At 47.3% G+C, this 14511-nt stretch overlaps 1 protein-coding gene across 11 annotated transcripts in view; it reads right to left on the bottom strand.

Annotated features, from left to right (window-relative positions):
* Nucleotides 1-3610: 3610 nt before the first annotated feature.
* The window catches only part of Fgfr1 (fibroblast growth factor receptor 1), a 53368-nt gene continuing 42467 nt past the window's right edge, over nt 3611-14511 (bottom strand). For 8 of the 11 annotated variants that reach the window (XM_076853857.1, XM_076853858.1, XM_076853853.2 and 5 more), the window contains 12 exons: nt 14128-14318; nt 12126-12270; nt 9783-9985; nt 8815-8960; nt 8461-8582; nt 7674-7784; nt 7057-7247; nt 6101-6223; nt 5818-5888; nt 5389-5526; nt 5110-5215; nt 3611-5007 (listed from right to left, as the gene is read on the bottom strand). In XM_076853857.1, the coding sequence (XP_076709972.1) occupies nt 4831-5007; nt 5110-5215; nt 5389-5526; nt 5818-5888; nt 6101-6223; nt 7057-7247; nt 7674-7784; nt 8461-8582; nt 8815-8960; nt 9783-9985; nt 12126-12270; nt 14128-14318 (1724 nt within the window). In that variant the 3' untranslated portion in view covers nt 3611-4830. The remainder of the gene's footprint in view (nt 5008-5109; nt 5216-5388; nt 5527-5817; nt 5889-6100; nt 6224-7056; nt 7248-7673; nt 7785-8460; nt 8583-8814; nt 8961-9782; nt 9986-12125; nt 12271-14127; nt 14319-14511) is intronic. The other 3 variants (XM_076853854.2, XM_076853856.2, XM_076853862.2) reach the window with 1 other exon arrangement.

The following is a 14511-nucleotide window of genomic DNA, read 5'->3' as shown; positions in this document are numbered from 1 at the left end:
TTTAAGAAAGGAAATTGTTTTGCATAATGGAATTACCTTGGCACCTTGGATATCTTTGCCTCCTATGGTTTGGAGTCTGGAGTCAGAACTTCAAAACCCATTTTAAGAGCACCTAAATCAACTTTTTCAGAATGATCTATCAGTAGGAACAGAAACAAAGTACCCTATGAGACAGGATGGTTATACTTCTCAGTAAGGTTTTCCTAATATAAAGGGAAAGCTTCTTAGAAGGGAAAATGGGAAGCTAAACAGACTGGCAATCAAGACTTGGCTACTGCTTAACTGTTCTGAGGCATCCTCCTCCTGGGCTTGCAAAGGCTGTAGGAATCTGGGAGGTGGCCACTATTCTAGCACATATGGCTTCCATTAGCCACCATTTTGCTAAGAAACATAATTAAGGGTTTAACGTTTAACCATTTGTACTGGGTGAGTGTTTTTTTTTTTGTCAGTTTGTCTCTCACAAATAAGACTTTGTTAGTCATAGGGGTTGGTAAAGTCCAATACAATCCCTATGCTACTTAGTAACAAGTATAATGTTTAGTTATTTACATTTAGTGTTTTCACTATTATTAATAGTGAAACAACTGAACAGTTATACAGCTGACTAAGAGCTTTCTTCCTTTGGGAAATTGAGAAGGGAAAAGATATTTTAGCCTGTGAGTGATGAAATTAGATTACTTACTATGAAACAAAACAGTTAGATGGAGTCAATTAAACCAAATAAAATGCACATCTGCCTCACCTGAAACCACCTATATGAGAAACATCACCAGCATTTTATAGCAAGAACATGCACTTTAAAATGCTTCTCCATCAGAGGACAAGTCCACCCTGTCCTACCAGTTAATTTCAGCTCCTTCAGGATGAAGAATCCCTACTATGCAATATAGGATTCCATGGATCTTGCTATTGGCAGAGCCAAGTGATTTCACAATAAATTTTCCCATTTTTAAGATGATGGGTGTTTATTTGAATTAGTCCACACTTCAGGTATTTAATATGGGAAATGAATAAGCTAACTTGCTCTCAGGTTTGTTTCAGTTGAATGACTAGCATATACCGTTGGGCTGTATTAAAATTCTTTTCTGCCCTTCCCTGTGAGCTGATTGGGAATGGTTATATGAGGAGCCCTGTTCACTTTTGGCCTGTTGGCCTTCACATGTTTTTTTCTTACATCTGGGCATATAAGACACACTTCTCTTCCCACTTTTTTTTTTTTTTTTTAATGTTTTTAGTTGTAGATGAACACACAGTATCTATTTATTTTTATGTGGTGCTGAGGATTGAACCCAGTACCTCACACATGTGAGGCAAGTGCTTTACCACTGAGCTACAGCCCCAGCCCCCGCTTCTCACTCTTAAAAATAGAGCAGCTCATCCAAGAAAACTCAGGGATGTTTCTTTATACTCATCATGTAGGGTGCTTGGCTTTTGGGTTCCACGATTGTTAGATTTAGCCCCATGCCAAACCTGGCTGGTGTTGCTCTGGCATGATTAACAACCAAATCTGAAGGGAACATTCCTCTGATTTGAAGCACTTGCAGGTTTCAGTGATGTAATTCTTCTATCATGGCTGATTTTAGGCCACCAATATGAAATCACTGAGCAATGCAGAGTTGGGAAGAGATGTGCCCAACTGGCTTTTGAGAAAGCACACAACTGGCTCTAGGCCTCATAGAGTCACAGGAGACAGCTGAACTAGTTGACAACACAGGGTTTTTCAATGCATCACTTCTATGTGCCAAAGCATGCGTCTTGGAGGCAGAATGATACAGATAGTTCTGAATATTGCTAAAGTGTCAACCAGAGGGAACTTGCCTCAGACCAAGACTTCTTTAACACCTGGGTTCTTGTTGATCTTCCCCCTTCCTGGCTTATCAGCTGAGGGAATAGAAGGCAATACAAGGTTGCTTCAAAGCCCTCTCCTTTCTATCTCACTGTTCTCTACTCTTCTCTGCAGATGCAGGTGCCTGTCTCTACCAGCTGCTAATGACCTCATGGATTTCTGGTATTCTCTAACATACAACCAGTGATGTTAGACTTGGCCACACAGAGAATTTTGCTGTGATACAGAGGAGTTTGTGGCCTTTATGGTCCTACCCTGGGTGCCACATTTAATACTGTACTTTAATCACAAGTCATATTGGTGATATCCAATCAGTGTTCTGTAATGCTAAACCTAGGCTAAAGACTTCCCATTCACCACCAGTACACATTCACAGGTAAGGTCAGGCTAATGTTACTTCAAAGCAAACTGACGCATTACCTAATGGTGCGAATTTAGCTTGATGGCGCCACCCAGTGGTGGCTGACAGACACAGTAACTTCATTAAGATAGATTTCTTGCTTCATTTCATGTTCAATCTTACTTACCTGAGATCAATACATTACATTAGCAGGGCCAAGGGAATGATGATCTTCAGCCTATGGCAATTAGGAAAGATGGAAAGGCAGTATTGATTAATGCTGTGGTGATCCCAGGCCCTAATCTTTTAACCCTCAGGAAACCAGACAGATTCAGCACTTTGACAGCACAATGTCTTCATTAGATAAACTGGATTCCCTTCCCCAAGAGAACCAATCTGGTCATCTAAGTAAAATGGCCATTTCATTTTCTCTCAGGTCAATTTCACTATCTTTTATTTGACAGCCAACCCAGCCTCTGGGGAAATTTGTGGGTGATTGTGAGTAGTAATAGCAAGGACATCACTGTTATAATAATAGTGCCTTATATTTCTCTAGCACCTCTCCTACAGACAGGCATATAAAGCCCTTTATAGAGCCTCCATCCACTCAAACAAAATCATATCAAGGTAGGGCCAAGGCAGGAATTACCACCACTACAAGGAAAGACACTTCTATATGGTCTCAAAGCACATGATTTTAAGAGCTAAAATTCATTTCCTGGTTCCGTTCACTAAATTATGCCTTCTTTAAACATAAACACAAATGGCAATATGCCAACAATTGCATATTTACAAAGAAAAACAAAGACAGGAAATTGTACAATGGTTACCAACACTGCTGCTGCCAAAATATGCCCAGCTCAGAAAGGAAATTTAAAGCAGCAATCCCATTTCCCCTACAGAAATGCTGACCATTTTTGTTTCAGCAGTAGCCCAGCAGAAAGCAAGCTTAAAGGACAGGCTGAGTAGTACTAGGTTGAACAATAAGGTACAGAAGAGCCAGAATCCACTTGGTGAGGACAGTGACAACCAGCAGGTGGCAGAAGCTTTAGAGCAGCCCAAAACCAAAACATTTAGAGAATTTTTTCCCCCTTTCCTGAGGGACGAGGTGGAGTTTGTAGAGGAAGAACTATAGGAAGCCAAGATCTGTGATAGACCCAACAAATGCAGTCTGGTCATACAGATACAGAAGAATGGTTTGGGGGACAATAATGAACAGAGGAGTCTGGAAAAGATAAAGCAAGGGACCTGAATGTTGAAGTACATGACAAGTTTTCCTTCACTCAGAGGCACAGGCCAAGCCACACTACACATCCTGGGTGTTGGGGGAGCTGCCTATCTGGGCCTGAGTCTTAGCAGACCCTTCGGAACAATCCTTAGCTTTCCTCTCAGTCACTGTAGATTTTACCCCTTGGCTGTTCCAAGGCCCTTCCTCTCTGTGGCCCCTTCCCTGCTTCCTCTGAGGAAACAATCTGTGGTTGTGGGCTGCTCAGTCTTGGCTCTCTGCCGAGTACCTCTGGGGCACAGTTCCTGCCAAGATGCAGACATCTTCTTTTCCTGCCTTTCCAAAAGCATGGGAGAGGTAGGAGGTTTGTTCTGGAGGTCTGGGTGTGCGACCTAGGAGGAAGAGGTTACAAGGGAACTGCAGAGAACATGGTGCCTGCTGGACAGACAGCCCCGGGGCCCTCAGTCTCCCTCCTTTCCTGTGTTCAGTTGCTCCCTTTTCACACAGCCCATATAAAAATGAAGCAGCAGCAAATTTTATTGAGGGACCTAAACTGAAAATAGGTTTAGAACATAATTTAAAAAAATAAAACAGCAAAAGTAGCAAAAAATATATGACCTTTTTAAAAACATTTTCCTTTTTTTTTTCTTTTTCTTTTTTTCTTTTTTTTTAATATATAGCAACTGATGCCTCCCAACCACCAGGAGCATCTTACCCAATGGGTAAATCTCTGGTAACGACCCTTTTAAAAAGACATGTAAATATATACTCAGATTTATACACTTTGTGTTTTCTTCGTAGCTATGTACAAAGCCCCCAGTTCAGGGCTGGGCCCCAGGGCCACATCACTGCTCCCAGTCTTTGCCTCATCATCCTCTGGTACCAGGTATTTGGTCAGCAAAGCAAATTAGTATTGGAATTAATAAGCCACTGGCACCATCCATCTGGAGCAGAGGTCACCTTCAATTGAGGCCGAAGCACTGAGCTCCCTATAGCTGTAGCCCTGAGGACAAGGCACCTGCCACCAGAATGCAAGGGGCTGACAGGTTAAGGTAAAACAGACAATACCAATACTAGAAAGCTCAGTAAAGCTCTCACTTGCATGCCTGCTCACTACCCACTCCCCGACCTTCCAGGCAGTGCTGGGTGACAGGGAAGGGTCTTGGTCCAACACCTGGGAGGGAACAAAGTGGCCACCAGCAAGTACCTGCCTCTGTACTCCTCTCTCTCACAAGCAGGTTGAGAGGAAGAAGAGAAAGAGAGAGAGCTCAGTGGGTGCAGGCAGGCCACACAGGAAGGCCTCAAGTAGGCAGCTGGCTCCTGCCAGCAGGAAAGGGGCGGGGAAAGGCAGTGAGTCCAGGGAGCTGTGGGTGAGGGACACAGTTGATGATGGAGGTTGGGGAAGGAGGAGGGTGGCAGTCAGCGTCGTTTGAGTCCACCATTGGCAAGTTGGGTAGGGTGTCGGGGCAGACAGGGCTCCTCAGGCAACGGCTCATGAGAGAAGACGGAATCCTCCCCTGAGGAGCAGGTAGAGCTTCGGGTGTCGGGAAAGCTGGGCGAGTACTGGTCTAGGGGCATTGACAGATCCAGATACTCCTGTGATAGGTGAGAGAGAATGATGGTAGGGCATGCCCCTCCCTGCAGCAGGGTTTGCCACACATACCCATAAGATGATGGCCTGAGGGCCGCCAGTCTTACCTGGTTGGAGGTCAAGGCCACAATGCGGTCCAGGTCTTCCACCAGCTGCTTGAAAGTAGGTCTCTGAGAGGGCACCGCATGCCAGCAGTCCCGCATCATCATGTACCTGTGGCAAGAATGTGAGGTCAGGTAGGAAGGACGGAAGCAGAGAGATGCATTGGAGGCCTTAGGGGAAGGATGGCTAGGAGGGGTTACTTCTCTAGATGAACACCCCTCTCCCTCTGCCATCAAGTCCATTCTTCCCCCCAGGGCTTGGCTGAGGAATCTTCTCAAGCTTACAGCTCGTTGGTGCAGTTACTGGGTTTGTCCATTCGATGACCTTCCTTCAGCAGCTTGAAAAGCTCCTCCACAGGCACACCGGGATACGGGGAACCACCCAGAGTGAAGATTTCCCACAGGAGCACCCCAAAAGACCACCTGCAGATGAGCACAGAGCCACTGCGTCTCAGGGAACAGAGTTGGGTTTTCCTGTCTCCCTTTCAGAAGCCAGCATGGCAAGTACCCATCCCAAACCTCCCCCTGCCCCAACACAACTCTTAACTCCAAGGGGAATACAAGGAGAAGACTGGTGCTCTCAACATATAGGGACAAAGCTAGTGGATAAAATAATGTTGGTGTCGTCTCTCCAACACAGGAGACTCTCATCAATCCAGGGGACATCAGGACTCCCACACTCAGAACCCCTGGCAATTGCTTATTCAAACTCACACATCACTCTGATGGGTGTAGATCCGGTCAAACAGTGCCTCAGGAGCCATCCACTTAACAGGTAGCCGGCCCTGTGAGCAGCATGAGAAGATTGGGGATATCCCAGGGCAGGGAGGGCATAGGCAGGGGATGTGGGGGTTGGGTGAGGTCAGTGCATAATTTCAGCCCACCTTCCACCCTGTCAAGGACAGCAACCCAGGTGGGTTATAGCAGAGACACCTAAGTGGGGGATGCCTGGTAAGAAAGTGCCCAGGGCGGAGGATAAGCCCCGGGCAGCACTTACGTTGGTTGTCTTTTTATAGTAGTCGATGTGGTGAATGTCCCTAGCTAGGCCAAAGTCTGCAATCTTCATGACATTATCCTCTGTCACCAGGACATTCCTGGCAGCTAGATCTCGGTGTATGCACTGCAGAGAGGAGGGTGGGAGGCAGGTGACAGCCTTGAAACATGCACCGTGATCCAGCTGTCAGAGTCCCCTCCGCTTCAGCACCCAGGTCATCTGCCATGCTGTACCCTCTGAGCATCTATTTCCCCTCCTAGAATGTTCTTTTCCTCTACTCCAAAACCCTCCAGTTCCAGGCCTCTCAATCATTTTAGAAAATATTTCTTATAGGCCTCCGTTCTGGTCCTTCTAACTCTGAGCTACTGGATTCTCACCCCAAAGAATGATCCTCAGGGGGCTGGGGCTGTGGTTCAGTGGTAGTGCACTTGCCTGGCATGTGTGAGGCACTGGGTTTGTTTCTCAGCACCGCATATAAATAAATAAAATTAAATAAAAGTCTATCAACAACTAAAAACAAAACAAAACAAAAAGAATGTAAGCCCTATCTCTCCAGGCATAGCTTATCCATGGTGAGCTGGTGTTCAAAGAAAGCCACCAATTACTGAGCACCGAGAACTACACTTAATTTTTACTGTCACAGATATGGTTTCATTTTATTCCCATAATATAAGTATTATTATCATTTTGTATTTGAATAAAAAAAGATGTTCGATAGCTTTCCAAAGCTACACAGAAAGTAGTAGAAAACAGATTAGAACCTACGGCAGTCTGATCCCAAAGCCATTAGGCTACACCCTCTCTCTTGCCTCTAAGGCTCCCTGAAAGCCTAAGACAGCACATGTGGTCAGCAGACAATATGACTATAACTCTATCAAAAGATTAAAAATCGTAAGTTGGAGTTCTAGGACGGCTTTGTCCCATCCCAACCTCATTCATAGAGCCTTTAGGTTCCATACCTTCTTGGAGGCAAGATATTCCATGCCTCGGGCCACCTGATAGGCACAGGATACTAGGTCCTTGGAGGAAAGCTGTTCCTCTGGGTTGTGGCTGGGGTTGTAACAGTATTCCAGACCTGGGGGCCTCCGGGCCTGCAGGAACTCCCGCAGGTTACCCTTAGAAGCATACTCCACGATAACATACAAAGGACCTGGGAGCACAAGATGAGGACACAGCAGGTCAAGTAGTTGGTAAGCAGATTTAGTATCAGCTGGAGGAAATACCAATCCCCAAAACACACCATACATACATTCCCCAATCTTAAATTCTGTTTCTACCTCCTGACAACAGGAAAAGTCATTCTACTACCCAAAGAAAGTCAGAGAAACAATTCTTCCGACCACAGCCTAGAAAGTTCCCAAGCAACACTGGGGGTAAGAGCCTTAATTTAGACCACAATTACTTCTCTATTCCTGCCCATACAATGTGTGTGAATATAAATGCCTGTATTCTCAGATGAACACCAATGGGCACCAGTTCAGATCCAAAGAAACACATTCTAACCACTGCTAAACTAGCCTCTCCTCTTAACCCCGAGAGAGTCCTTATCACTGACACTCAAGAGGCCAGACCCTACCATCTTGTGTGCAGGCGCCCAGCAGGTTGATGATGTTCTTATGTTTCCCGATCATCTTCATCATTTCCATCTCTGAGATCAGGTCTGACAGGTCCTTCTCTGTTGCATCCGCTTCACATACAAACCAGAGAATGGGTGTGAAACTCTTTAACGATATTATGGAGGGAGGGGGAAGGACAGGTAAAGGACAGGGGAAGGGTGTATGCCTAAGGAGCCCCTTCGCTCCAGAACTTGCTTTTCCCCTCCCCACTTCCCAAGTTTATTTTCCCTTCCCTATGGGAGCCAATTCTGCAATATATGGTAGCAAATGTGTCCAGGGATACAGTAAGAAAAATCAGTTATGGGATCTAGAATGAGCACAGCCTAGGATGACATTAAGAATGAGGTGAAGCTGGGCACAGTGGTGAACGCCTGTAATCCCAGCGGCTTGGGAGGTTAAGGCAGGAGGATCGTGAGTTCAAAGCCAGCCTCAGCAACTTAGCAAGGTCCTTAGTGAGACCCTGTCTCTAAATAAAATATAAAAAGGGCTGGGGATGTGGCTCAGTGGTTAAGTGCTACTGGGTTCAATCCCCAGTACCAACAAAAAAAAAAAAGAGAACGAGGTGAGATGATAATAGCCATCTCACATCTCAGGGCACAGAATGCCCTTCTACTCGCAGGTAACCCATGTAGGCAGCATAGCAGGTGTAGGCACTGAAAGCACCAGAGAAGGTATCCCACTTGGTTGAGACTCTAGTTTGTCTAGAAAGGGAAAGGTTTTCTTTTGCAAGGCAGAAACATTACTTACATTTTAACATCTTCACGGCCACTTTGGTCACACGGTTGGGTTTGTCCTTGTCCAGCCCAATGGCCTCTGCCAATACCACCTGCCCAAAGCAGCCTTCTCCCAGAGGTTTACCTAAGACCAGTCTTTTGGGGAGGAAAGAGAACAGTGTAAGCTGGGGCTAGTAAAAGTCAAAAGCCTTTATGACACCCCATCTCTGCCTCTCCATATTTCACCCAAGTGAGAGCACAGAGCAGGCAGCATTAGCTCTGGAAGCACTCATATACCTTTACTCCCTGGAAGTCATGGTATACACAGTTCCCATCATAGAATAACAAGCAAAGGGAATCCTGAAAAACTTGGGAGTTAGAGTAGTACCTGTCTCTGGGTAGCTCCCAGCGGGGATCTTCAGGAAGCTCATATTCAGAGACCCCAGCTAGCATGGGGGTCCCACTGGAGGAGAGACGAGAGGGTCGAACCAGAAGTACCCCAGAGTTCATGGATGCACTGGAGTCAGCTGACACCTGCAGGGGAGAGTGGGGTCACCCTTCTAGCAAGGGTGTGGGGAGCAGGGGAGTGGCAGTAGCAGGTTCCTTTCAGTTCTTCATCAGGCTTTTAACCATGGCAGAGGTATGCTTCTATATACATGACATGCTTCCCTCAATGCAGAGTGGCAGAAAGACCATCTGAGGTCAGAAGACCAAAGTTCTAGAACCTGACTGATTTCCACCACCTGACTAGCCTTTCTGGACTTCATTTTACTCACCTTTTAAATGAACAGACCAAATGTACCTCTTTCAGCTTGATATTTTACAGCTCTATCACAATAACAAAACTATTCTTTTCCCAATTCTTTGCAAAAACCTTGCCTCAGATTATAGTTTCCTAACCCTTAAAGCAACTTCCAGAGTCAGCAGTGTTCTGAGTGAATGGTCATTCCTGCATACACCTTTACCTCCTGGGAGGTTTCTTTCCTGAGGGAGGGGCACACTAAAAGGAGGGGGGCATGGAGGACCTAATCAGGCCTTCTCCACCTCTAATCAGCCCTGGGGACAGTCCAAATGCATGATATCAGCTTCACATTTAAGACAAGACTTTCTTTAAATTCAGTGCCAGGTGAGTGGGGCAGCTGTATTTATGACTTACAGGAATTTACAGGCATGAACAGCAGTGTGAAACTGATTTGGGAACACCTAGAATGTTCCAGAGGTCTAGAGGCCAGAAAGCAAAGCCTGAAGAAGATTAGGGATAGTGGAGGGGACAAGGCATGAAAGCATGTGAGAGAAGTCCCTGGAGGCCCAGGAAGAGAAGGTGGCAGAGAGCATGCGAATCCCCCATCTACTTTCTGTTACCTGTCTGCGCAGAGGGATGCTCTTGGCCAGCTTGTGCACGGCCATCTGGCTATGGAAGTCACTCTTCTTGGTGCCACTCTTCATCTTGTAGATGATGACAGAGCCCACCATGCAGGAGATGAGGAAGGCCCCTGTGCAGTAGATGATGATCTCCAGGTACAGGGGTGAGGTCATCACTGCCGGTCTCTCTTCCAGGGCTGAGTCAGTGTGAACAGGTTGTTAGCAGGCTCTGGGGGCCCCGTCCATAAGAGGCCCTGCTCCATAAGAAACATGAAACCCATCTCCTTTCCCCTGGGAACTTTTAGGGAGGGGGAAGAACCAAGACAGGTCCTAGCTAGGATTGTGATTCTGACACAGGGGATTAGACGTCCTGAAACTTTTGTGTTGTTTTTAAACTGACTTGAAGCCCTTAAAGGGAATGGACTAGACTATCTCGCTACACAAGTCCCATCCTCCCTTATCCCAGACACTCCTCGCTCACAAGAATGAACTGCTGGGCTAGACAGGTTATCAGGTACCCCAGAAGCAGCTGAGAAGTCTTTTCGCATGCCTTTCTCAGGCTCCTCATGGAAACAAGGCCCTCAGCACAGCCTCAGCACTGTACACACACACTTATCACATGGGAACAGACAGTTTCTGAGTCCTTGACCCCAAGGGCCCAGGAGGTCATTGAAGGTGGGGCCTATATCTTGTTCAGCCCTGTGTGCTGTAATACCTGGCAATACAGGGGGATTCAGGGGACAAAGAAAGGGAAGGTAGGGACCCGTCTGTGTCGTGACTAAACATCCCGCCTCATGTCTGTATCCTTTGTCAGACATGTAAATATTTATAGCTTGCCAAACCTCAGGCAAATCTGATTTTTTTTAGAATTTTTTTAATATTTATTTTTTAGTTTTCGGAAGACACAATATCTTTATTTTATTTTTATGTGGTGCTGAGGATTGAACCCAGCGACCCGTGCATGCCAGGCTTGAGCCACATCCCCAGCCCCAGGCAAAACTGATTTTGACTTTTAAACATGTTTGGACTGCTCTAGATGAAAAATCAAACTCCCCCCTCTCCCTATTCCTAAGAACTCCACAGGTTCTGTAGGACTCAAAACTTTAGGATATGGGAGGAGGCATTATTTTATTCTCTTCTCCTGCCTTCTACTTAGAATTCACACCCATGCCTACAGAAGCCACACCAGTTAGTTCACTTTTTCCTTCAACACGAGAAACTTGATGCCAGCTTCAGGGAGCACTCTCTGCCCCACCATGTGGACAGTCCTCCCCCTTCTATAGTTCTCCCAATCCTCCCTTTAAAACACCAGCCAGCTACCAGGAAGGCAGCATCCCTGGGAGCCCTCCCAGAGGGGCACAAAGCACAGCCCTGGAGTGAGCCTCAAGTCCTGACAAGGAGACAGCTGAGCTGATAAGGGGAGAAGGGTTCTAGGAGAAGGGTTCTGTTTTTTCTTTCCCCAATGTTGAGAAACAAAGACAACTCATAGGGAGCACAGACAGGACAGAGACAGGAACAATGATAAAAACAGAACACTTCTCTGTCACAAGCAGGGCATTGTGAAACCTTGCTGGGCAAGCAGATCAGACAGGGGCAGAGGGAAAGAGAAGAGAAAGGAGGGCAGTCTAAGCAGCCATAGGACACAGCAGCACCCAGACCACATGCAGGGCACTCAGTGATGCAGTCACAACTAGCATTGGCCCTGCAGTCACCAGTCCACCACCCTGCACAGGTTGCAGGCTCCTTCCATCCTGGTTCAACATACAGACCTCCTTCCGTGAGAGAGGAGGGTTGGCAGTAGCCAGAGAGGATCATCATGCCTCCAGTAGCTTCCAGAGACAGGTCTGACTCAAGGCAGCTGAAGTTTACTGTCTAGGTAGTGACAGAGGATGGCAGTATAGAGGGGTAGACCAGCGCTGGTCCTTCAAATGGCAAGCCTTTCTGACACTTGGGACTGGCCAAAACACTATTGGAAATTAAGACACTCAGCATCAAGTGGATGAGGGAAAGCTGCTGGACCCAAGGAGGGAAGGAGCCTGCCCTGGAGAAGGACCCAGCTGCACGGTAAACCAGAGCCCGTGCATGCATTGCATTGGCCAAGGGGAGAGACAGATGCAGGTGTACAGGTGGGACACCTCTGTGTTCCTGCAAAACCAGGAACCTCTTGAGCCGAGAGGATGTAACCCTCCAAGGTGGAGCAAAAAAGGGCACATGGTAGGCAGGAGCCATCCCTCTATCCACCTCTCCCGGCACTGTATGTCCCCTAGCCACACAATGCATGCTCCCCCCGTGCCCATGGCAAGGGCAGGACATCGAGAGGAGAAGTACAGTGTATACCTTCCAGAACGGTCAACCATGCAGAGTGATGGGAGAGTCCGATAGAGTTACCCGCCAAGCACGTATACTCCCCCGCGTCCTCAAAGGAGACATTTCTTAAATGAAGCACTTCCATCTCTTTGTCGGTGGTATTAACTCCAGCAGTCTAGAAGAGACAACGGAAGCAAAATGGACAAGCACCAGACATGGGACCTCGAAGAGACACAGAGAAAGGGAGAGAGAGAGAAGAGGGGAAAAAAAACCAGAGGAAGAAATGCTCCCCAGCGTCTCCTTTGCAATAAGGAACAAACAAAAACCACCAGGCAGCGAGACCTGTTAGAGGAAGAGACTGAGGCCCTGAGGGAGGAACTCCGGCAGACCTGAGAAGAGGATGGCTGGTTATGACCCTTCACCAGACGCTGGCAGCCACTGGCCCATCCAAGCATGCGGGCGGTGGGCGGCATGGAGAAATGGGGCCCGGCAGGTGGGGGGCTGTTTGGTTTCAGGTAAAGAAAGTCAAGGTATACACAGAAGGGAAGGAAGGGTGCTGTGCACACACACACACACACACACACACATAGCTTGCAAGGGAACATCTGGTCTCTTCTTTCATCCACCACTCAAACCATCATTCCTAACACAGCAAAAGTCCATATGCAGATATACATACAGCCAAGGAACACACAAGAGGCACAGAGGGAGCCACCAACACAGTACCAAACCAAACCAGCCTCCCAGGCCAGGTATTTTTCCATGGCTCTGGGCACTAAGAATACAGTAGGATAACAGGGAGAGTCGGCGCTCGCTTCCCCTCCTGCCCCAGCAATGTGGGGCCTAAATCAAGTTCCCAGCACAGGGTCCCATCCATCTCCCCTTTACCTTTTGCCACAGGTCTGGTGACAGTGAGCCACGCAGACTGGTTAGCTTCACCAATATAATTGGAAACCTTACACACATACTCCCCGCTCTGGGCCTCTGTCACATTGAACAGGGTCAGCACCTCCGCATCCGAGCTATTAATCCCCGAATGCTGGAACAAACCAACGACACACCAGTCAGTTGGGCAAACACCGAGATGTGGCCATACTTTGCTCCTGTGTCACTTTCAGGCAGGCCCATGGAGCCAAGGCAAGGGAAACACTGAGGGATTTATAATTTTCCCCTTTTGAGTAGGACAAAACAAGGTTGGCCCCTCTGAAACATTTGATTAAAATTTTTTAAAAAGAAAGAAACCACTGTCCCAAAGCAAATGTTCTATTTGTGTTAAACCCACTCCTTCAGGATTGAAGCAGGTATTATGGAAACAGGCCAAGGCCAAGACTATGACCCCTTTTCCTCCAGAGTAGTTTCAGCACCAGTGGTGGAGGGAAGGGTCAGCCGATAAATCTTTGGGACAGCCAAGTCAGGGGAGGATGCAGTCTAACTCTGGGACAAGAAGGTAAACCACTTTCCCAGCTTCTGGTTACTTCCTGTTGCAAGATCCACTGGAGATTTAGCCAATTACCTTCCCTGGATTAATGGAGCATTCAGGGACAATGAAAGTCTGGGAGTGAAAGGAAAAAGGAAGAAAATGCCATTACTCCTCATACCGCTTAGAATTTATAAGTGGCATTTGCTTTTCCAACTGAATTTTGTTGTTATCATTCACCCACTTGCTGAAACACCGTAACTTGGGAATTTAGCAGGGTTAAGACTGGGAGACCCTAGCTGGAAAGTTTTTGGTCTTAGGCAATGAATAAGCAGGAGTCCAAATGCACTGAGTGGCTGACCCAGAAGTCCTAACTGTCACTCTCCACACTTTTAGAAACTGGGATGGCCCACTCCCCAGCCATGTGTTCCCAGCTCACCTCTACTTTGTGATATGTCACTAGTCCTAGGGAATGTGGCTAGATCCCTACTCTGGCGAGTGAATGCCTGAAGGGTAAGGGTTTAGTCCCAGTCCTGGGTACTAGGACTTGAGCCCCTAGGAGATATTGGTCACCTTCCCAGCACACTGGCCCATAAAGACTGGGGCCAAAATTACCTTCAAGATCTGGACATAAGGCAGGTTGTCTGGACCAATCTTACTCCCATTCACCTCGATGTGCTTCAGCCACTGGATGTGGGGCTGTGGGTCACTGTACACCTTACACATGAACTCCACATTGCTGCCCAGGGCCACTGTCTTGTTGGCAGGCAATCCTGCCTGTAGGATAGGCCGGTGTGGGGACCGCTCTGTAGAACAATGGAGAGGACAGGCTTGTCAGACCCTGCCATGATCTGGTCCTGGCTGGGATGTTGACAGAGGATATCATCCTAAAGAGAGGTATACCCACATTGGTGCCCCCTCAGCTTTCCCAGTGATAGGCAGTACCCTTCCTGGTGCTTCTGCTGAGCCCTTGAACCTGAGCTGGGAGAAGGGATACCT

This window comes from Callospermophilus lateralis, chromosome 4 (genome assembly GCF_048772815.1).
Source record: "Callospermophilus lateralis isolate mCalLat2 chromosome 4, mCalLat2.hap1, whole genome shotgun sequence".
NCBI lineage: Eukaryota > Metazoa > Chordata > Mammalia > Rodentia > Sciuridae > Callospermophilus > Callospermophilus lateralis.
This window is presented reverse-complemented; position numbering and strand designations above follow the sequence as displayed.